Source organism: Bubalus bubalis, chromosome 18 (assembly GCF_019923935.1).
Source record: "Bubalus bubalis isolate 160015118507 breed Murrah chromosome 18, NDDB_SH_1, whole genome shotgun sequence".
Classification (NCBI taxonomy): domain Eukaryota; kingdom Metazoa; phylum Chordata; class Mammalia; order Artiodactyla; family Bovidae; genus Bubalus; species Bubalus bubalis.
In genome coordinates, this window is record NC_059174.1 from 62506426 (window position 1) to 62530418 (window position 23993).

General features: G+C 44.5%; 1 protein-coding gene across 3 annotated transcripts; it reads right to left on the bottom strand.

The window, feature by feature from the left end:
* Nucleotides 1-13002: 13002 nt before the first annotated feature.
* Nucleotides 13003-22997, bottom strand: LOC102400603 (putative killer cell immunoglobulin-like receptor-like protein KIR3DX1). Of its 3 annotated transcripts, XM_045163566.1 has the most exons (9): nucleotides 22881-22997; nucleotides 22703-22738; nucleotides 21261-21539; nucleotides 20079-20375; nucleotides 16246-16545; nucleotides 15216-15266; nucleotides 14349-14471; nucleotides 13578-13630; nucleotides 13003-13466 (listed from the first exon to the last, which is right to left on the bottom strand). In XM_045163566.1, exons 1-9 carry the CDS (start codon nucleotides 22912-22914, stop codon nucleotides 13314-13316), a joined length of 1326 nt encoding a protein of 441 aa, XP_045019501.1. In that variant the 5' UTR covers nucleotides 22915-22997; the 3' UTR covers nucleotides 13003-13313. The 3 variants fall into 3 exon arrangements, with proteins under 3 accessions (XP_045019501.1, XP_045019503.1, XP_045019502.1); XM_045163568.1 differs by lacking the exon at nucleotides 14349-14471; XM_045163567.1 differs by lacking the exon at nucleotides 22703-22738 and having other exon boundaries at nucleotides 22881-22965.
* Nucleotides 22998-23993: the final 996 nt, after the last annotated feature.

Below are 23993 nucleotides of genomic sequence, written 5' to 3' on the forward strand. Positions count from 1 at the left end.
CGTCCCCTTCTCCTCCTGCCCCCAATCCCTCCTAGCATCAGAGTCTTTTCCAGTGAGTCAACTCTTCGTATGAGATAGCCAAAGTATTGGAGTTTCAGCTTCAGCATCAGTCCTTCCAAAGAAATCCCAGGACTGATCTCCTTTAGAATGGACTGGTTGGATCTCCTTGCAGTCCAAGGGATTCTCAGGAGTCTTCTCCAACACCAAAGTTCAAGAGCATCAATTCTTCAGCACTCGCTTTCTTCTCTGTCCAACTCTCACATCCATACATGACCACTGGAAAAACCATAGCTTTGACTAGATGGACCTTTGTTGGCAAAGTAATGTCTCTGCTTTTGAATATGCTATCTAGGTTGGTCATAACTTTCCTTCCAAGGAGTAAGCGTCTTTTAATTTCATGGCTGCAGTCACCATCTGCAGTGATTTTGGAGCCCAAAGAAATAAAGTCTGACACTGTTTCCACTGTTTCCCTATCTATTTCCCATGAAGTGATGGGACCAGATGCCATGATCTTCGTTTTCTGAATGTTGAGCTTTGTCACCTGCATTTTACTGCAGATTACTGCACAATGGTGTCATTGTGCATTTTACTGCCATGTAATATTTCATTGTAGATATATAAACACACATTTTTTAAAATTAAGAAAAAAATTTGAAGTTAAATCATGTCTGCTGTACAGAAAACTAAGGTTGACACATATATTCTTTTCCATTATGCTTTATGGCAATATACTGAATAGAAGTCCCTGTGCCATACTGTAGGACTTGATTGTTTGTCCGTTTTATGCCTAAATAGATTTCATCTGCTAATCCCAAACTCCTAATCCTTCCCTCCCCCTTGGCAACCACAAGCCTGTTCTCTATGTCTGTGAGTCTGTTTCTGTTTCTTTGATACATTCCTACCAGGGTCCAGCCCCGGATGGATCCAGGGATTCCCTTGGGAGGACAGCGTTGGTGAAAGGATAGCAAAACGAAGAGACAGAGGCTTGAACTAACTGGTTTACACAGAAAGCCAATAAAACCTGTGACATCAGGTTTGCACTGACCATGGAGGCCACAGGCACCCTCTCAAATTGTGGAAAGTGCCCCACCTTAGGCACGTTCTCGAGTGGGTCTTAGAAGCCCGGGCAAATAAGTGGTCTCAGAGGGCCCCCACGCTCCAAATTAGTCATCCTGAAGGAAGAACAGAGAAGAAAAGGAGAGAAAAGGAAGCAAGAACGACACGGGGAGATCAAGCCTGATGAGCATGGCCCACAACTTTATTTTCCAAAGTAGCTTTTATAGCTTAAGTTGTGCATAGAGGATAATAGGGGGTGTAGAGTCATGCAAGGTCAGCAGTCCTTGACTCTTATCGAAGCTAGGCTGTCTTTCTGCAAACTTATCAAATGCAAAGGCTTTAGGTGATTTACATCATCTTCTGGCCAGGAGGCCTGTTAACATTTTACGACCCTTTCTTCTGAATAATGGTTAGTCAATCAGAAAACTTATTTTCTCTAAAGGTGATTATTCTAAAGTCAGGCGCCACCCTCCAAAAGCATTAGATAAAGTTGCATTCCTATAGGGCAAAGGTGTGGTGGGCTATAACAAGAAAAGTATTTATTAACTCAAGGGTCCAAAGTTGTTAACACCAAGGTTACTACTTATTTTCCCTATATACCAACTATGTCAGTTAATATACTCCCAAGGACACAATACAGGGGATGTGGAAACTTGGCAGCAAGTATTAGCTCAACAAAGAAATCCTCTACTAGTTCTATTTTAACAATTTCTAACTCCCCGAGAAGCTCTGAATTGTTAGACTATCTTAAGCTTCCTGTGCCTCTCGTGGTTGGGAGGCTGTGAACAATCACATGCGTAGCTGTAAGAGTCCAGAAACCTGTCAGGCAAGTGAGAAAGCTATCTGAGGGATTTGAATTGGGACACACCTATTGTACCTAGGAGACTTATTAACTAGAACTCTAAGTTGATTTCCTTCAGAGAAAGGTGGTCGGGGATAGCCCCCCGTAAATGTCAGAGGAGTTGGTGAAAGTTGTAAAATAGTAAAACCGACAGATTCTGGTTTTGGGGTAGATGCTCAGGCAGGTCCAGGGGGCCCCTCGAGTTCTGATTCGCCTTTGCATGTCAGATCCTCTCCGCATGACCTTTGTCATGGGTGGGAACTCCCGTGCTGGCTTCTGGCACATTCCTTTTAGATTCCACATATGAGTGATATCATATGATAATTGTCTTTCTCTTTCTGTCTTACTTCACTTAATATGTTAGTCTCCAGGTCCATCCATGCTGCTGCAAAAGGCATAATTTCATTTTTAAAATGTCTGAGTAGTATTCCATTGTGTGTGTGTATAGGCACATACAACATCTTCTTTACTCATTCATCTGTCGATGGACATTTAGGTTGTTTCCATGCCTTGGGTATTGTAAGTTGTGCTGTTGTGAACATAGAGGTGCATGAATCTTTTCAAGGTATAGTTTTTTGTTTGTTTTTTTTTTTCCCAAATATATGCTCTGGATTGGAATTGTCGGATCATATGGAAATTCTGTTTCTGTTTTTTTGAGGAACTTCCATAATGTTTTCCACAGTGGCTGCAACAGTTTCCACTCCACCAACAGTGTAAGAGGGTTTCACTCTTCTCCACACCCTCTCCAGCATCTATTATTCATCAACTGTTTTATGATGGCCATATTGATCGGTATGAGGTGGTACCTCGTTGCAGTGTCGATTTGCCTTTCTCTACTAATGAGCAATGCTGAGCATCTTTTCATATGCCTATTGGCCATCTGCGTATCTTCTTTAAACCACAGATACCAATTGTGAGCGTGACGTCTATGGATTTTGTCTACAATGAATGACACCTCTGCCGATGTCTCATGAATGTGCTTTGAGTCCAACCTCACGTTACTTGTCATTGGGCAGAATGATGAGGTCTTTGGGCAAGGAATAGTGACCTTATTTGGAAAGCCAGCAGACCAAAAAGGTGGTGAACTTGTGTCCCAAAGAATCATCTTATCTGAGTTAGATGGGCTTTTTCTTGAAGGGGTGGGATGGTCCAACAGTGTTTACTGAATGTAAAATAACCCTAGCCCATGGGGAAGAATTTTCCAAGGAGAGGAGAAAAAAATACAGGTTAAACACCCACCTGTGAACTCATACTTTCACACTTACACTTACACACACACACACACACACTAAAAGGGGAAGAGGTGTAGCTGGTTGTTGCAGTGTTTTAATTAACTAATTAATGGCTGTGCTGGGTCTTCATCACTGTGCACTGGCTTTCTCTAGTTGCAGGAAGCGAGGCTGCTCTTTGCTGTGGTGCAGAGTCTCTCATCGCCGTGGCTTCTCTTGTTGAGCAGCACCCGCTCTAGGCACATGGACTTGTGGCCCACGGGCTTACTTGCCCCATGGGATGTGGAATTGTCCCATTCTGGGGATTGAACCAGTGTCCCCTACTTGGGCAGGCAGATTCCCAACCACTGGACCACCAGAGAATTCCTGTCCAAGTTTTTTTCCCCCTTAATTTATTTATTTCTAATTAAAGACAATTACAATACTGTGATGGCTTCTGCCATACATCAACATGGATCAGCCATAGCTATACTTACGTCCCTGCCACTGTGGAAAACTTTTAATGCTGCAATCCTTTGTTCTCGAAGCTGTCCATGTACGTCTGGTCGTAATATCCCTTTAAGCCCCCAACAAGACAAAAGTTTCTGTCTGTTATGTAACTTTTTATCTCTATACAAATGGGAAAGTGTTATACCTTTCAAGTTCAGAGCCTTGAAAATAGTCTTAGTCCCTCAGTCATGTCCAATTCTTTGCAACCCTATGGATTGTATGTAGGCCACCAGGCTCCTTGTCCATAGAATTCTCCAGGCAGGAATATTAGAGTGTGCTGCCATTTACTTCTCCAGCCTTGAGAATGGGTTCTCCTATATTACAAGCTCTAGGCAACATTCTTTTACCAAAGAGTCAGCATGACTAAGCACAGACAGCAGAGTGCAAGGGTTAGAGCTGAAGGAACAGATCCAATTAGAAGTCAGATCCAGAGATGTGTGGCTCTCCCTTTGAATGGATAAATGTTATCAGCTCCCCAACTACTGAAATCATTTGTCCTCCCACCAGTAACATTGTGCTTGTGTTTGGTCGCTCAGTCATGTCTCACTCTCTGTGATCCCATGGGCTGCAGCCCGCCAGGCTCCTCTGTCAATGGGGATTCTCTAGGCAAGAATACTGGAGTGGGTTGCCATTTTCTTCCATGGGGGATCTTCCCCAACCAAGGGCTCGAGCTCAGGTCGCCCACATTGCAGGCAGATTCTTTATCATCTGAGGCAACAGGGAAGCCCACCAGTAACATAAAGCGATTCAATATTTCTTCCCACATAACATTGCCATTGCTTTCCACTTACTTTTAACGTGGACGTGGTGGGATTTTGGCATCATGCTTTCACTATCAGTGTAGCATAACACTGATGTGGAATTTATACCTTAAATTTTAAAACTGAAGTATGAGTAGAATGCTTGCTTTCTAATTAAACTAAAAATTGATATGCAACAAACAACAAAGATTTACTGCATAGCACAGGGAACTATGGTCAATATCTTGTAATAACCAAAATGGAAAATAATCTGAAAAAACTATGTGTGTATATGTATAACTGAATCACCTTACTGTGCACCTGGAACATTCTAAGTCAGTTACACTTCAATAAAATGCATATATTATGAAATTTAAAGATGTAACTAGCAAAATAAATAAATAAATAAATTTTAAAATGAAATGAAAGAAAGTAAAGTTTTCCAGTCGTGTCTGACTCTTTGAGACCCCATGTACTCTAGCCTGGCAGGCTCCTCCATCCATGGGATTTTCCAAGCAAGAATACTGGTATGCCTTGCCATTTCCTTCTCCAAGTAGTGCAAGCAAACTACAGCATACTCCCTGATGTTCTATGTACTCACTTGTACATTCCAACTCTGCATATGGTGTATTCACATGGGCACCTTGAAACTGCCCCAAACTGGCTCAGCCCAGATGGTGGTTTGTGAAATGTCCCTGGAAGGAAGTCAGAGGCTGAGTCCTAGGACCTCTCCACCCCTCAGTCCCCAGCTCAGCTCAGGAGCCCTTCCAGGTTTCACCAGCATCACTCTAGAATCCCAGTACCCCCACCTCACCCACCACCAAGTTCCCAGGGCTCAAGTGACACATGGGTTCTGGGAGCCCCAGGAGGACTGACCTGCAGGGTTCGGGGTCCTCTGGCCCAGACTCAGCCTTGGAAGTGAGATTTCCCACTGAAACCTTGGGCTGATTATCTCCTAATCAGGATCCCCAGTTCCTCCAGCTGCCCAAGCACTGAAACAGGCTGAGTGCTGAAGAACTAATGCTTTTGGACTGTGGTGCTGGAGAGGATTTTTTTTTAATTAATTTATTTATTTTCAGTTCAGTTCAGTTCAGTTGCTCAGTCATGTCTGACTCTTTGCGACCTCATGAATCCCAGCACGCCAGGCCTCCCTGTCCATCACCAGCTCCCGGAGTCTACCCAAACCCATGTCCATTGAGTCAGTGATGCCATCCAACCATCTCATCCTCTGTTGTCCCCTTCTCTTCCTGCCTTCAATCTTTCCCAGCATCAGGGTCCTTTCAAATGAGTCAACTCTTTGCATCAGGTGGCCAAAGTATTGGAGTTTCAGCTTCAACATCAGGCCTTCCAATGAACACTGAGGGCTGATCTCCTTTAGGATGGACTGGTTGGATCTCCTTGCAATCCAAGGGACTCTCAAGAGTCTTCTGCAACACCACTTTTCAAAAGCATCAGTTCTTCGGTGTTCAGCTTTCTTTATAGTCCAACTCTCACATCCACACATGACTACTGGAAGAACCATAGCCTTGACTAGATGGACCTTTGTTGACTAAGTAATGTCTCTGATTTTTAATATGCTGTATAGTCTGCTTTTTCTATGATCCAGCAGATGTTGGTAGTTTGATCTCTGTTTCCTCTGCTTTTTCTAAAACCAGCTTGAACATCTGGAAGTTCACAGTTCATGCATTGCTGAAGCCTGGCTTGGAGAATTTTGAGCATTACTTTACTAGTGTATGAGATGAGTGCAATTGTGTGGTAGTTTGAGCATTCTTTGGCATTGCCTTTCTTTGGGATTGGAATGAAACTGACCTTTTCGAATCCTGTGGCCACTGCTGAATCTTCTAGATTTGCTGGCATATTGAGTGAAGCACTTTCACAGTGTCATCTTTTAAGATTTGAAATAGCTCAACTGGAATTCCATCACCTCCACTAGCTTTGTTGTTGTTTTTTTTTTAATTTTATTTTATTTAACTTTACAATATTGTATTGGTTTTGCCATATATCAAAATGAATCTGCCACAGGTATACATGTGCTCCCCATCCTGAACCTAGGGCCCACTTGACTTCACATTCCAATATGTCTGGCTCTAGGTGAGTGTGAGTGATCACACCAGCATGATTTTCTGGGTCATGAAGATCTTTTTTTCTACAGTTCTTCTGTGTATTCTTGCCACCTCTTCTTAATATCTTCTGCTTCTGTTAGGTCCATACCATTTCTGTCCTTTATTGAGCCCATCTTTGCATGAAATGTTCCCTTGGCCTCTCTAATTTTCTTGAAGAGATCTCTAGTCTTTCCCATTCTGTTGTTTTCCTCTATTTCATTGCACTGATTGCTGAGGAAGGCTTTCTTATCTCTCCTTGCTATTCTTAGGAACTCTGCATTGGAAGCTAATTACTTTACATTATTGTGGTGGTTTTTGCCAAAAATTGACATGAATCAGCCACGGGCACACATGTATTCCCCATCCAGAACCCTTCTCTCACCTGCCTCCCCATCCCATCCCCCAGAGTCATCCCAGTGCACCAGCCCTGAGCACCCTGTCTCATGCATCAAACCTGGACTGGCGATCCGCTTCACATATGATAATACACACGTTTCAACGTTACCCTCTCAAATCATCCCACCCTTGCCTTCTCCCACAGGGTCCAAAAGACTGTTCTTTACATCTGTGTCTCTTTTGCTGTCTCACATATAAGGTCATCATTACCGTCTTTCTAAATTCCATATTTGTGTGTTAGTACACTGTATTGCTGTTTTACTTTCTAACTTACTTCACTCTGTATAATAGGCTCCAGTTTCATCCATCTCATTAGAACTGATTCAACTGCATTCTTTTTAATGGCTGAGTAATATTCCTTGGTGATGGACACGGGGGCCTGTGCTGCAATTCATGGGGTCACAGGGTCGGATATGACTGAGCGACTGAACTGAACTGAATAATATTGTTAGTTTCTGCCATACATCAACATGGATCAGCCATAGCTATACTTACGTCCCCTCCACTGGGAAATCTTTTAATCCTGGAATCCTCTGTTCTTGAAGCTGTCCATGCAGGTCTGGTCATAATGTCCCTTTAAGCCCCTGACAAGACAAAAAGTTCTGTCTGTTCTGCCACTTTTTATCTCTATATGAATGGGAAAGTGTTATACCTTTCAAGTTCAGAGCCTTGAGAATAGTTTAGCCCATCAGTCGTGTCTGACTCTTTGTGATCTCATGGGCTGCAACCCGCCAGGCTCCTCTGTCCATGGGGGTTCTCCAGGCAAGAATGCTGGGGTGGGTTGCCATTTCGTGCTTCAGGAGATCTTCCTACGTTGCAGGCAGATTCTTTATCATCTGAGTCCCCAGGAAAGCCTACCAGTAACATAATGCAAGTCAATATTTCCTCCCACAATTAACATTGCCATTGTTTTCCATTTACTTTTAACATACTTTTAAGGTACAAGCTTGACTTCATGCTTTCACTATCAGTGTAGCATAACACTGATGTGGAATATATCATAAATTTAAAAATAGAAGTACAAATACAATGCTAGATTTCTAATTTTTAAAAAAAGATATGCAACAAGCAACAAAGATTTACTGTATAGCATGGGGAACTATAGTCAATATCTTGTAATAACCTAAAATGGAAAGTAATCTGCAAAATAATGTATGAATACTTGTATAACTGAAAATCACCTTGCTGTGCACCTGAAACATTGTAAGTCAACTACACTTCAATAAAATATAAATATTATGAGATTAAAAAACAGAACCAGTAAAATAAATAAATTTTAAAATAAAGTGAAAGAAAATGAAGTCACTCAGTCATGTCAGACTCTTTGCAACACTATGGACTGTAGGCTGGCAGGTTCCAATATTCATGGGATTTTCCACACAAGAATACTGGAATGCATTGCCATTTCTTTCTTCAAATAGTGCAGGCCAACTGCAGTATAATCTCTGATGGTCTGCATACTCACTCTCACATTCCATCTGTGCATACGGTGTATTCACATGGGCACCCTGAGCTGCCCAAAAGATTCTCAGCCCAGATGGTGAGTTTGTGGAAGGTCCCTGGAAGGAAGTCAGAGGCTGAGTCCAAGGACCTCCCCACCCCTCACTCCCCAGCTCAGCTCAGGAGCCCTTCCAGGTTTCATCAGCATCACTCTGGAATCCCAGTGCCCCCACCTCCTCCCCCACCAATTTCCAGGGGCTGAAGTGAGACATGGGGACCCAGGAGCCCTGGGAAGACTCACCTGCAGGGCTTGGGGTCCTCTGGCCCAGACTTAGCCCTGGAAGTGAGAGATTTGCCACCAAAAGCTTGGGCTGATTCTCTCCCTGTGAGGATCCCTGGCTCCTCCAGTGCCCAAGCACTGAGGTTCCCATGAACTGGAGGCGGGGTGGGCATCCCATGCACTCATGCGATCCCCTCCCTGCCCTGCACATCTGGAGGAGGAGGAGAAGCTCAGAGAAGATAAAAGGCATGTTTGCAGCTCTGGCCGCCCAGCCGCCCCCGCCCTGTACAGATGAAGAGACCATGGGGCCTTAGAAGACAAACAGGATGTGGTCCCTGGGGGGCTACTGCTGCCCCTCATGGTTCCCACGGCTGTGGACCCCCAGCAAGGGGGCTGACCCTCCGTGAACCCTGCACCGATGTCTTCAGGCAGGGCTCAGGAGGCATCTCAGCCCAGACCTGAGGTCTCAGCTCTTTTTCTGCCCAGTCTAACTGCCTGCTCTAGAGGGTGGGGTCCAGGTTCTCATCCTGAGTCAGTCCCGGACAGTCTGGCTCCAAATAGGACTCAGAACTTTATTTTCCCAGTCCCCTCCAGAAATGGAATTTACTTCTCATCTTCAGTCAGTTCTTAAATTATCGCAGAGCACCTACTCTGTACCAGGCATTGATGCTACATAACAGAAATACACTCATGACCCAGGTAAACCCATCTTCTGTAGGTGCTTGAAGAACTCAGATTCTGCAGAATGAGGGCATCAAATGCTAATAATCAATTATTTTTATAAAAGAAGACACAAGAAAATAACTGGGTTCCATGTCTACACTGTAAACATTTTAAAAAATGAAGCTCCTGAACTCTGGTACAAGCACTTCATGGCAAAAAAAGAAGAAAAATATATTAGGGAAAAAGTGGAAACAGTGACAGATTTTCTTTTCTTGGGCTCCAAAAACACTGTGGACAGTGACAGCAGCCATGAAATTAAAAGACCCTTCTCCTTTGATGAAAAGCTGTGACAAACCTAGACACTGTATTAGAAAGTGCTGTGCCAACAAAGGTCCTTATAGTCAAAGCTATGGTTTTTCCAGTAGGCATATATGGATGTGAGAGTTGGGCATAAAGAAGGCTGAGCACTGAAGAACATGTTTTTAGCCTGTAATGCTGGGGAAGACTTTTGAGACTCTCATGAACAGCAAGGAGATCAGACGGATCAATCGTAAAGGAAATCAACCCTGAAAATATTCATTGGTAGGACTGATGCTAAAGCTGAAGCTGCAATAATTTGACCACATGATGCAAAGAACTGACTATTGGAAAAGACCCTGATGTTGGGAAAGATTGAGGGCAAGAGGAGAAGAGGGCGACAGAGGATGAGATTGTTGGATGACATCAAGACTCAATGGACTTGAGTTTGAGCAAACTGTGGGAGATAGTGAAGGACAGAGAAGCCTGGCATGCTGCAGTCCATGGGGTTGCAAAAGTCACACATGACTTAGTGACCGAACAACGACAACAACGTCTACACTGTACTTGAGAGAATAGCTGCTTGAGGAGGTAGAGAGTCATGGGTAGGAGCAGGTACATTCTAGAGAGAAAAGAACATTCCATAGAACCCTGGGACCCAGGGGCTTACTGAAGGGGACAGAGGGAGTTGATGTGGTCATGTACAGTGCTGTCCACTGTTCAAGGATGATGATTTTATTTTTAAGAAAAAATGGAATATATAAGCAAGAAACTGTATGATAAGAAAACTTTATGAAGGTCATATTATATTAGCTTTTGTAGAGAAAAGGGAAATGACAGTATAAATTTAATTTTTTAATTAAAAATAAATAATTTTGACCTTCAATTATTCTGATATGGGTGTGACAACCAGCATTCTAAATGATTTATGTGGAATTTTATTATGAAAATTGCCCCTTAATAAGGCAAAAACCCATTAACAAGTGATGGAAATGATAGTGTCTACCTTTGTGTCTACTTTAGATTGGGAGTACAAAAGGAAGTTGTTGAGTCTGAGTGTTCTCAGAAGAGCTGATATGAGAGAGCACACAAATGTTAAATGGCCCATTTTCCGTGTGTGTGTGTGTGTGGTGTAATTCTACCAGTATCATTTGGAGGGAAGAAAAGGTGAGAGCTGAGGTTGGGGGCGGGGGGTCAACTCTGAGGACCATGAACAGGATTGAATTTAGATAGAAGAGTTTGGAGTTTGCCCTGAAGATGTGGGCACCATGGAGGGATTTGGGGCAGAAAGCAGATTCTGAAATGTGAGTTCGAAAGATGAAATGTGGAGGGTGAACTGGAGATGGGAGTGTGGGTCTGGAGCTCAGAACCCAGGCAGGCTGTGGCTGGAATCCAGGTGTGGCTGTGGGTGGACTCTGTGGATGGAGAAGACAGCAGGGGCCAGGGGGACCCTGGGGGCTGAATTCTTTTACTGTGTGATTGAATACGAGATGGAAGAGTCGAGGTGTTGAGTGTGACCTTCAGTGATGCCCTCAGAGAACTAGTGAACCAAGGGGTGGACAAGCGAGGAGGGCTGGAGAGTTTTGCAAAGTACACTCTGCTTCCACAAGAAAGCACAACTCTTCCTCTTGGGCCCAGAGGGCAGGCTTTATTTCTCCCAGTGACAGGCCCATGTCTGTAAAAAGCAGATTGTGTCTCTGTCCCCTTGAGGGGAAGCATGTGAGTCATTTCTGTCTCTTCAAAGCATCCTTTGATGCTGCATGTTGCTCTCCTCTTCAACCAACAAAAACTCCAGGGTCAGACAAGAATGGTCCTTGTCAGAGTTCCTGATCAAGGACAGATGCATATATTAATACATATGATATATTTCCATGAAGCAAAATTTAAGAAAGACAGGAAATATCCTGCTAAAGTCATCAACTACCTCACGAAGTGGTATTGCAACCACTAAAATCTATTGATCTATCTATGTGTCTATCTACATATCATCATGGAGAATGAAATGCGAACCACTCCAGTATTCTTGCTTGGAGAATCCCACGGACAGAGGACCCTATAAGGTTTCAGTCCAAAGGGTCACAAAGAGTTGGACACAACTGAGCGACGAAGCACATGTATCGTCTATCTATCCAGTTTCACAGAGTTATAATTGACATAGAGCCATGTGGTATCCAAGGTAATGACCTGACTTACATATATTATGAAATGAATGCATATTCAGATATATCACACAGCAGTGTGGTATATGCTCTCTCACAGTAGCAACACAGAAGCCCCAGCATGTCTTCACTTCAAGTGATCCTGACATTTCTCTTGGTAAAACAGTTCTTGGGTGATTTAGTTCTAAGCCAGGGGAAAGATCACACACACGACCTCAGGGAGCAACTAAGGCTCCGTGGAGCTTGATTTTCATCCCATTTGCCAGCTCAGTTCACGCCGGGGTCCTCATGGTGTTATGCTCTTCAGCCCTCCTCTTGGTTGAGCCAAGCCATATTGTGCCAACAGTTGATAATTTAAAAGGCACAAGATTCTCAAATCCTTTGCTTCAGTGAAAAGAAGCAAAAAAGAAAAAAATGTACAAATATCGATGGATTAACACAACACATGCAAAGCCTCCCTGGGGCAAGTGTTCCCTCTGCAGTCTGTCAGTGATCTGGAGTGGAATATCCAGTAAAATTCTCTGTGATGACGGGACTTTTTAAACATCTGCTCTGAACAACACCATAGCACCTGGGCACATGACGCTACTGAGCACTTGAAATGTGGTGGATGTGAGTGAGGAACTGAATGCTTTACTTCATATATGTGTAGAGTCATTGTACAGCGTGGCTGGGTAACTACTTTATTGGCCACTGCGGATCCAGACTGAAGGAGATTTTGTTATCATGTTTCTACACCCGGAACTCATCACCCTCAGGGCACATGGCTGGGAAAGGTTGAAGGGGCTTCCCGAATGGCTCAGTGATAACGAATCTACCTACCAATGTAAGAGACATGAGAGTCATGGGTTCAATCCCTGGGTCAAGAAGATCCCCTCAAGAAGGTAATGGCAACCCTCTCCAGTATCCTTGCCTAGAGAATTCCATGGACAGAGGAGTCTAACGAGCTACACATCATCCATGGCTTTGCAAAGAGTCAGATTTGACTGAATCACCTAAGCACGTACACAGGCAGCCTCACATGGCTAGTGCCACCACACTGGATATCTCAAACAGGATATACATCATCTTTTTAAAGGCCATCTAGCATTGATTTTATTATTCTTCATGGAAAGCATTTTATTTTAAATATAACAGTGTGCACATGTCAATCTTAAACTTCCAATCTATCTCTCTCCCCACCCTTCCTGTCTGTAACTCTAAGATTGTTCTCTAAGTCTACAAGTCTGTTTCTGTCTTGTATTACTGAATAGACATTTTATTTTTTGGTTTTGTATTTTTATAACTGAATAACTTGAAGAATCAACTGGCAATTTTTTTATGCTTTATTGGAATTTTAGAAAAAGAAGGATGATCATAGTAACCTACCCAGATGTGTGATTGAGTATACCTTCTCCCCAAATGGTGAGAGAGATAAAATGTAGTCCTAGAATAGCCAGGAGATTACTAAGAGGTTGTGGGATTTTTGAAGACGATCCTATAATTCTTGGACTGCACTGTTACCTCAGAATTGCTGGGCTGCTTTGGAGGAGTAGAAGGAATGTCCACAGAGGAACCCCTTAAAAAAGAGATCTAAGTCCTCAATTTGTAACACTCTATGTGCTCACAGCCCGGGGCCAGGTCAGGGCTCAGCATGGTTGTGGTTTACATTGAATTCATAGATAATGGGCTCGGTGAAGGGGTCCATGGGGCTCAGGGGAGCGGAAGTGAACAGTCTCTTGGAGAGGGCCCCATGGTTCAAGCGGGCGTATATCACGTCTTCTGCTGCAGGATCCTGAGAGGAAGGAGGTGTGAATGATGGACTGAGACGTGATCTTCGTAGGCTGGGGCATTGGGCATTGGAAGGGCTCAGGCTATGGCAAGGGTTTGGCCTGAGAGGACTCACCTCGCCATTCACTGTTTGGTCTTCATTGGGCTCTCCTTCCATGATGGCAACATCTGCAAATGGAAGAGAGTAAAGGCTCTTCGAGGTGGAGGAAGTTATTCCAGACCTCCATATCTTTGATGGGGATATCAAAGCCAGAAAAAGGCAAGGGTATACCCCAGGTGTAGAGACTGTCTACTACACACACACACACACACACACACACACACACACATACAGCCATATATAAGCCCAGCCATTCACAGACTGTCTCATGAACCTGTGCAAACCCATGGACCCATCCTACATCTTCTGTTATGGACCATCCTTTTCTGTGTAACAGCAGATTCCCAAGATCATGTAGGGAATAAGAACAGATGGCTGTGGTTGAAGGGAAGAACAGGGCTCAGAATGTCCCTCATGGCCCAGGGATTAAGACCCCCTCGTCCAGTGCAGGGGGTGCAGGCTCTATCCCTGGTGGGAGAACTATGATTCCACCTGCCTTGAAGCAACTAAGCCCCAAGAGCCCACGAGCTCTGGAGCCTTGAACTGCACCCCAGCTCCACAATGAGGATCCCCCATGCTGCAGCCAAGACCTGATGCAGCCAAGAATAAATCAACACATATTTTCATAAAAAGAACAGGGTTCCATGGGTCTCTGGAAGATGTTCCATCAGGGATCTCAACACCGGAAATCAGTTTAAACCTACAGGAAGTGAAAATGCCATTCTCTGCTGTGAACCCACCTCCCTTTGGGTCAGATGATGCTGAGCTCGCCACCTTCAGACTTACGATTTTGGGTAGAAAACCAGTGACAGACAAGAGCAGCAAGGATGATGCTGGTAGAGGTGAAGGCTATGACAAGCCCAAGGACAATGTACCATGTGCTGGAGTGTTCTAGAGGAAGTGGTGCTTCTACCAACAGGCAAATGGAAGAAAATCTGGTTATTTGTTGAGTAGGCTGTGCCCCTACACACGGGATTTATTGTATCCTTGTGTCAAACTGTCAGCATCTGTCAACCTGATCAGTTATGGTCTCCACTTCCCAGGAGGTACCAAAGCATCCAGGAGAGATGCTAGCAGTGGATAAAGTAAAGAGGCTGTGCAAGACCAGCTGAGGTCTGAATCAAGGTCTCCTGGGCATCGAAGCAGTTATTGTCTGCTGCCCCGTATGACAAGGCATGGCATTTTTGCATGAATGGAGACCACATTAATCCACAATACATTTCCCCTCCATCCACATAGACCTGGAATGGAATCCTCAAGAAGACATAACATTTATATATATGAACTGTGGAATGTTTAGTTCATAAAACACTAACAGAGAAATAACACATATTTAAGGTGCTCCCTAAAATTCTTCCCTTGTCCCCCCACACCCATCCCCAAAGATCCTGGTGGAGGGAAATTAAGTATCACCCTTAAGCATGGGATCAGGTCACTCTGACCCACTTTGTCCAGTTTAGAAATTCTCAGTCACAGAGCATGAGAAGCTCCATGCCCACTGTGGGTCTCCTGCAGACCATGGTCTCAAATGCTAACTTAACAGGGACGTTGAGGAGCCCAAAGTCACAGAGCTGGGAGGTGGCAGAGTCAACACTCACACAGGAACCCTCTGTCACTCAGAAATTTGCTGAGATAGGAGACCATCTTGCTTACCTTCTGTGGTGTGTGGATCCATGGTTGATGGGCAAGTACTTGTAGTGGATTCTAGGAGAAAAAAGACAGGGGTGCACAAGTAACATTCCTCATACTGACTGAATGAGGACTATTCTTTCTGGAAGGTTGGCCTCCTGGCTGTCCTTGACTCTGTCATCCCTCAGAGCACTGATGGGAGAGCGGAGAGCTTCTGGTTCCTCTCTGCAAATGTGTTGAGTAGACCCTCCATCCTGGAGATGTGATGGTGGAAGGATGTGGGAAGGATATGCCTGATGGTGAAAGACAGCTGTAAACTAGAGACATTCTCTCTGCTCTGGGAATGAGTGTTTATGCTCCTTAATTGGGAAATCACCTGTATGTCAGAGCTGCTTCTGGGAAAAGACTAAGAGCAAGGAGCCAATGCAATCTCTGATTTTCCCAAATCAGCCCAGCCTCTCCTCCCCCTGGGTCTACCCTGAACTTATTCTTTATTGCCTGGATAGACAGGATTCTGATGTGGAGCATCCATACTGGAGGTGGAAGAGGGTTGAGATGCCATATACCATCTCTCTTCCTCTCTGGTTCTCATTGCCTCCATTTCTCCAGAAGCCCTAAGTTTCCCCTGACACCAGCACGGAGCCCTTGAGACAGAGCTCAGTGTTAGAGTAAGATGTTATGGAAAAACCCAAATGGACTTCTTGGCCAACACAATGTGATTTAGTGCATTGTGAAGCATGGGAATCTTCTTAGGGTTCTGAAAACAAGAATATTGGAGTGGGTTGCCATTTCCTCCTCTAGGGGACTACATGTTGTCCAACCTCTTCACTATGACCCATCAGTCTTGGTGGCCCTGCACGACATGGCTGATAGCTTCATTGAGTTACGCAAGCCCCTTCACCAGGACAAGGCTGTGATACATGGAGCAGAGATGGTGATGGACAGAGGAGTCTCTCGTGCTGCAGTCCAGGGGGTCGCTAAGAATTGGACACAGCTTAGCAACAGCAAGCTGGAATAGCAACAAGAAAGCATGGGCCAGGAAGAGGTTCCTCACCTGTGACAGACAGGAACAGTGGGTCGCTGGAATCTGACCACGAGTAGGGAGAGTGAGTGAAGGAGCCGTAGCACCTGTAGACACCGCTGTGGGCTGGGGTCCCAGGACCCAGAGGGAACTCTGCCTGGAGTACTCCATGGGGGCCCTGCCCTCCAGCGAGCGGGCACCCAAGGTTGTCCCCCTCCCTGAGTAGATGGAACTGGTCAAAGGTGCTCTCGGAGCTGCAGACCAAGGTCACGTTCTCTCCTGACCTCACCACAGGCCCCCTCTGGGCTGAGAGAGAGGGTTTTTTGGACAGACCTGGAAGAGGGAGACCTTGATCTTAGAGCACAAAGTAACTCTAGTCCTAAGTATAGGACTAACCAGAAGTGTGCAACAAGAGAAGCACTGCAATGCAAAGGCCACCCACCGCCAGGAGAGAAAGACCCACAGTAATGGATACCCAGCACAGGGAAATATTCAAACATAACTTTAAATATGGGGTGTCATTTAAAATCATTTTTAAAAAAATTAATAATTTTTAAAATGGAGTGTCATTTAATGTCCTTTTCTTTTTATGTCTCCAGAACTGAGATTTTTGTTTTATTTTTTAAATATAAATTCATTTATTTTAATTGGAGGCTAGTTACTTTACAATATTGTATTTGTTTTGCCATACATCAACATGAATCCGCCATGGGTGTACACGTGTTCCCCATCCTGAACCCCCTCCCACCTCCCTCCCCATACCATCCCTCTGGGTCATCCCAGTGCACCAACCCCAAGCATCCTGTATTATGCATCAAACCTGGACTGCTGATTCGTTTCACATATGATATTGTACATGTTTCAATGCCATTCTCCCATATCATCCCACCCTCGCCCTGTCCCACAGAGTCCAAAAGACTGTTCTATACATCTGTGTCTCTTTTGCTGTCTCACATACAGGGTTATTATTACCATCTTTCTAAATTCCATACATATGTGTTAGTATACTGTATTGGTGTTTTTCTTTCTGGCTTACTTCACTCTGTATAATAGGCTCCAGTTTCAACCACCTCATTAGAACTGATTCAAATGTATTCTTTTTAATGGCTGAGTAATACTCCATTGTGTATATGTACCACAGCTTTCTTATCCATTCGTCTGCTGATGGAATCTAGGTTGCTTCCATATCCTGGCTATTATAAACAGTGCTGCATGAACATTGGGGTACACATGTCTCTTTCAATTCTTGTTTCCTCGGTGTGTATGCCCAGCAGTGGGATTGCTGGGTCATAAGGCAGTTCTATTTCCAGTTTTTTTTTGGGAATCCCCACCCTGTTCTCCCTAAAGTCAGGAACAAGACAAGGGTGCCCACTTTCAACACTACTATTCAACATAGTTTTGGAAGTTTTGGCCATAGCAATCAGAGCAGAAAGAGAAATAAAAGAATCCAAATTGGAAAAGAAGAAATAAAACTCTCACTGTTTGCAGATGACATGATCCTCTACATAGAAAACCCTAAAGACTTCACCAGAAAATTACTAGAGCCAATCAAGGAATATAGTAAAGTTGCAGGATATAAAATCAACACACAGAAATCCCTTGCATTCCTATACACTAATAATGAGAAAATAGAAAGAGAAGTTAAGGAAACAATTCCATTCACCATTGCAATGAAAAGAATAAAATACTTAGAAATATATGTACCTAAAGAAACAAAAGGCCTATATATAGAAAACTATAAAACACTGGTGAAAGAAATCAAAGAGGACACTAATAGATGGAGAAATATACCGTGGTCATGGATCAGAAGAATCAATATAGTGAAAATGAGTATACTACCCAAAGCAATCTATAAATTCAATGCGATTCCTATCAAGCTATCAAGGGCATTTTTCACAGAGCTAGAACAAATAATTTCACAATTTGTATGGAAATACAAAAAACCTCGAATAGCCAAAGCAATCATGAGAAAGAAGAATGGAACTGGAGGAATCACCCTGCCTGACTTCAGGATCTACTACAAAGCCACAGTTATCAAGACAGTATGGTACTGGCACAAAGACAGAAATATAGGTCAATGGAACAAAATAGAAAGCCCAGAGATAAATCCACACACCTATGCACACCTTATCTTTGACAAGGGAGGCAAGAATATACAATGGAGAAAAGACAATCTCTTTAACAAGTGGTGCTGGGAAAACTGGTCAACCACTTGTAAAAGAATGAAACTAGAACACTTTCTAAGGTTCGATGCACAATACTGGATGCTTGGGGCTAGTGCACTGGGACGACCCAGAGGGATGGTATGGGGAGGGAGGAGGGAGGAGGGTTCAGGATGGGGAACACATGTATACCTGTGGCGGATTCATTTTGATATTTGGCAAAACTAATACAATTATGTAAAGTTTAAAAATAAAATAAAAAATAAAAATAAAAAAGGTACAAACTACTATGTATAAAATAAAAAAAATGAATTAAAGATCTAAATGTAAGATCAGAAGCTATAAAACTCTTAGAGGAGAACATAGGCAAAACAGTCTCCGACATACATCACAGCAGGATCCTCTATGACCCACCTCCAAGAATATTGGAAATAAAAGCAAAAATAAACAAATGGGACCTAATTAAACTTAAAAGCTTCTGCACAACAAAGGAAACTATAAGCAAGGTGAAAGGACAGTCTTCAGAAAGGGAGAAAATAATAGCAAATGCAAGAACTGACAAACAATTAATCTCAAAAATATACAAGCAACTCCTACAGCTCAATTCCAGAAAAATAAAGGACCCAATCAAAAAATGGGCCAAAGAACTAAGCAGACATTTCTCCAAAGAAGACATACAGATGGCTAACAAACACATGAAAAGATGCTCAACATCACTCATCACCAGAGAAATGCAAATCAAAACCACAATGAGGAACCATTTCATGCAGTCAGAATGGCTGCGATCCAAAAGTCTACAAGCAATAAATGTTGGAGAGGGTGTGGAGAAAAGGGAACCCTCTTACACTGTTGATGGGAATGCAAACTAGTAATATCCGTTTTTTAAAAAAAAGAATATATGTATATGAAGAACTGAATCATTTTGTTGTACAACAGGAATTAACAACATCTTAAATCAACTAAACTTCAACAAAAATAAATAAGGAAAAATAGATTTAAAAAATCAACAAGATTGGGCTGCTTTTGAAAAACGTAACCTACTAACTCCTGCTGGGACCATCAGAAAACATGGTATTGACCCAGACGCAGACATTATGGAGTGGAAATTGCCAGAATCTCACAGGATATTTGACCACCTCAATCTTGAGGTAGTGTTCAATCCTGCCCTGCATGACCTCAGGGCCTGGACATGACTCCTTAGTGGGAGGGTTAGAGGGACCACTCCCCCCTCTTTGTGCAGAAGGATGTGTTAAACCACAAAGCTGAGCAACTTCAGGGTGTCAACCTTCATCTCGATCACCCAGGGGCCAGACTGCAAGGACGTCTGGTATCACAGTGTGCTGCTGACAGAGCAAGGGCACTCTGACATGAAAGCGGGAAACCAACCTCTTACCAACCATCGGTGGCTGCCTGAGCGGCGAATTGCCTGGGTCCCTGCTCTGGTACATTTTTCTCCATTGGTTGTTCTTTCACATTCTTGCTCCTACACTCTGTCACCGGCTGTGTCTTCTCCTTAGCACATTGCAGGGACTCTGTTCTCTTTTCCCTTTCACTTTCACACCTCCTCTCTCTCTGGTTTGTTTCCTCTCCCGAGTTTGTGACTGTCTCTGCATGCCTGTCATTCTCTCCCAGTACTGATGTTGGACTAGACACCAGACTATCTGTGACACAGAGAGCAGAAGGGACTGGTTTGGCCACACTCACCTGTGATGACGATGTCCACAGGATCGCTGGGAGCTGACCACTCATAGGGGGAGTGTCTGAGAGAGCCGTAGCATCTGTAGGTGCCCGCACTAGCCAAAGTCATGGGGCCAATGATGAAGTCAGCTGGGGCATGCCCACGAGTGAGCATCTCTCCACGTCTCTGGAAATGCCCTGTGCTGTTTTCTTGGTGCAGGATAAATTTGTCCAATAGTGGTGAGTGACAGCGTAGAGTCACATTCTCTCCTGCACACATGAGGGGGCTGGGGTGGGCTGAGATGGAGGGTTTTGTGAACACACCTAGGAGCAAAGAGGTTGTGAGCTTCAGTGAGTCACCCCACCTCAGCACTTCCCCTGACATCTGAAGGTGTGAAAAATGTCCCCGTGAGCCATCAAAGTCAATTACCCTTCCTGTGTGTTTTGTTGCATTTTCTTTAACCTTGTTCTCAGGCTCTGGCTCATGCTTTTATGTTTCTCTTTGCTCAAGCCCTCCAGCCTCTTCTGTGTTTATTCTAAACTGCTTAGCTGTTGGATCTGCTCTCAGCTTCATGCATGCATACTCAGACACTTCAGTCCTGTCCAACTCTCTGCAACCCCATGAACCATAGTCTGCCAGGCTCCTCTGTCCATAGGATTCTCCAGGCGAGAATACTGGAGTGGGTTGCCATGCTCTCAGCTTCATCCTGTCCCTAATATGTGTGGTGGGGAGCTGGGTCGTTCTGATGATGCATTCCCTGACTCCATTCACACTCATCTAGAATGTGGGTGATGACTGGCAGGAGATTGGAAAGGAGGTGGAGAAAAAAAGGAACATTTCCCCATCTGTGACCCCACCTCATGCCTCTGGAGACATTCCTGGGACTCCTCTCTGGGGCTCCATCTCCTTCATATGGGATTACAGCTCCCTACTGGGTGGCAGGTGCTGGATCAGGGTCATTCTCCATCCTCCCTGGTGGCAGGCAGTGGCAGCATCCTGTCTAACTAATGCCTAGGGAGGCTCCACTTCCTTTGCCAGAGAGCCCCATCTATTCAACACCCTGAGTTTAAACTCTCAGAGTGGGTTCTCTTTCCTGGCTCATTCCTGGCTGGAAATCCTGAGTACATCTTGGACCACGTAAGGAACTTGGACCTAGGATGGGATTGCCTGCATAGACTGCTGTTCCGGGTGGGCTGGACACCACCTACCTGTGACCACAATCTGCAGGGGGTCACTGCATCTGGAACACACAGCAAGAGACCTGGAGAATCTGGAACATGTGTAGGACCCGGCATGTTCTCTGGTCACTGGGCCAAGCGTGAAGTTGTTGAAATGATTTCCATGGAGCTCACGCAAACTTGTCCCATCTGTTTTGAACAGTCTGAATCTCTTAAGTGGAGAATGGAGGTGACACTGAAGAGTCACAGTCTGTCCTAAGGGAACCATGGGGCTTGGCCAGGCTGACAAAGAGGGCTTGTCATATTCACCTAGGAGAGAAGGAGGCACAGGTTTTGAAAGGAAAACAGGAATGGTCCCCTCTCCCCACTGGTCTTGTTGGAGTGCTTCCCCTTCAAATCTTCAAGGCACCAACCCTAAAGTGCATCACCCTGATACTCAAGGGCACCTGGGGCTTGGGGACAGACAGAGACACAGTCAACCCAGGACAGACATCACAGAGATTCTAAGAATATGATTCTCAGCAGTGATTCTTTTATCAGGAGAAGAAGAACTCCTTGGGTTGACAAAATGTTGAAAACTCTCTGAGAACACAAAACACTGGGGATTCCTGGGTGGTCCGGTCATTAGGACTCAGCACTTTCTCTGCCAAGGGCCTGGGTTGAATCCCTAATCATGGAACTGAGATCCTGCATGCTGTGTGATGCAGGCAAAAGAAAACATCACAAAAAAACTGATGCATGGAAAAGAAGGGAGAGGTCTTCCCTGTTGGATTTGCTGTAGCTCAAATGGTAAAGAAATTCCTGCAATGCAGGAAATCAGAGTTCAGTCCCCAGGTAGGGGAGATCCCCTGGAGAAGCAAATGGCAACCCCATCCAGTATTCTGGCCTGGAGAGTCCCATGGACAGAGGAGCCTGGTGAGCTACAGTCTGTGGGATTGCAAAGAGTTGGACACGACTGAGCGACTAACAGTAACACAGGTAACAAGTGAAAGAACCTCTTGACTGAAAAGAAGGAAATGAAGCTTGAACGTGGCTCCTTTGTTAGCTAACCTACATCAAATGTGTGACAAGGTCCAGGTGGCCCTGCCTGATGACCAGACCCTTCCCTGGGGTCAGGTCCAGGGGGCATCCTGCAGATCCTGTTAAGGGCCGGTTGGTGATGCCATGAGCCACCTTGTAGGGGAGGGTCTGTGAGGTGCAGCCTCTTGCTCCCCTCTCATGATAGAAATTGGACTCAGTGGGCCTAGCACCCAGCTCCCAGACTTCACACTGTGCCTTCAGGTCCAGAGTCCAGAGCTGGGTAACTTCTGGGGAGAGTGAAGATGACTATCAAGGCCAATAGGAGGACCTGGGATCCACAGGGCACATGGCTCTCACTGTACTGACAGGGGTCTCACTCCGACCCACAGTGTCATCCGTATCAGCCCCAACTGCTCTGCTCAACAGAGAAATAAGGGATGGGGAGGACTCACCCACAGCTGCCCAGATCCTCAGACTCACACAGAATCCTAGGAGAAAAACCATGTCAGAGATGGCTTGTCCCCATGGACCCCACACTCCGTGCACCCTCATCCAGGGAACCTAGTCAGTGGTGTGAAGACCTCCCAATTTCTACCATAACCCTCTCCGACCGTGTCTTTCTGGACTCACCGATACTCAGGAGGCTGAGGAGTGTGGGGCACATGGCTCTGCTTCTGTGAGACAGGAGGCAGAACTGAGCAAAGCTGACAGAGTCACAGGATGCGGAAGCAGGCTGTTTTGTTGGTTCAGTCAGCCTGGGTCATGTCACATGGGAAGTTGGCCAGCCTCTTCTCACGCCAGGGATGGAAGTCTGACCTGAGCTGCATCACGGAGCACGCCTCATGACCCAATCGTCATTTTGTTTCCCTAAACACTGTAAACCTAAGAGGATTCAGACAGATCTTGCTGCCCTTAGGAAGTAGAAACGGTGGTTCAGTGTATAGCATTCAGGATGCTTTTCCCAAGCTCATGATAAATCTCATTAACTTTAACTCTTCAAAGAAGAGAAATCACATGTTCCCACCTTGTATGTCAGGCTCAGTGCAGGTTGCCAATTAAAGACTCATTAATAGAGACTTTTATTCTGCATTCTTATGAGAGGACCACACATGCATATTATGGCTCTTTGAAAATATTAAAAAATGCTACATTGTAGTATATGTGATTAAGAAACTAACTGTGTTAGTTTCAGGTGTACAACAAAGTTATTCAGTTATATATATACATGCATCTATTGCTTTTTAAATTCTTTTCCCACTTAGGTAGTTACAGTATATTAAGTAGAATTCTCTGTTTTATAGGGTAGGTCCTTGTGGTCTTGCATTTTTAATATAGCCATGTGTATATGTAAGTCCCAAACTTCCAATCTAACCTCCCCCTGACACTATCCCCCTGGTAACCATAAGTTCATTCTCTGTGAGTCTGTTTTGTAAATAAGTTCATTTTTTTAGATGTCACAAATAAACGATATCATGTGATATTTGTCTTTCTCTGACTCTTCTTCATCTGAAATTATTTCGTGACTGTGAGGGGAAACTTTGCACACACAACACTCTCTCTGTCTCTCTCTCTTCCTCCCTTTCCAATCCAAGGACCACACATGTACACAAGATAACGTGTGTAAAGATGACTGTGGTGTTTTTTTGGGAGGGGGATTTGTTCTCCCTGAAATGGTGGACAACCTTACTTCCTAGATACTCAAATGTACACAAAATATGTCAAGTAGGGACTTCCAAGCTGCAG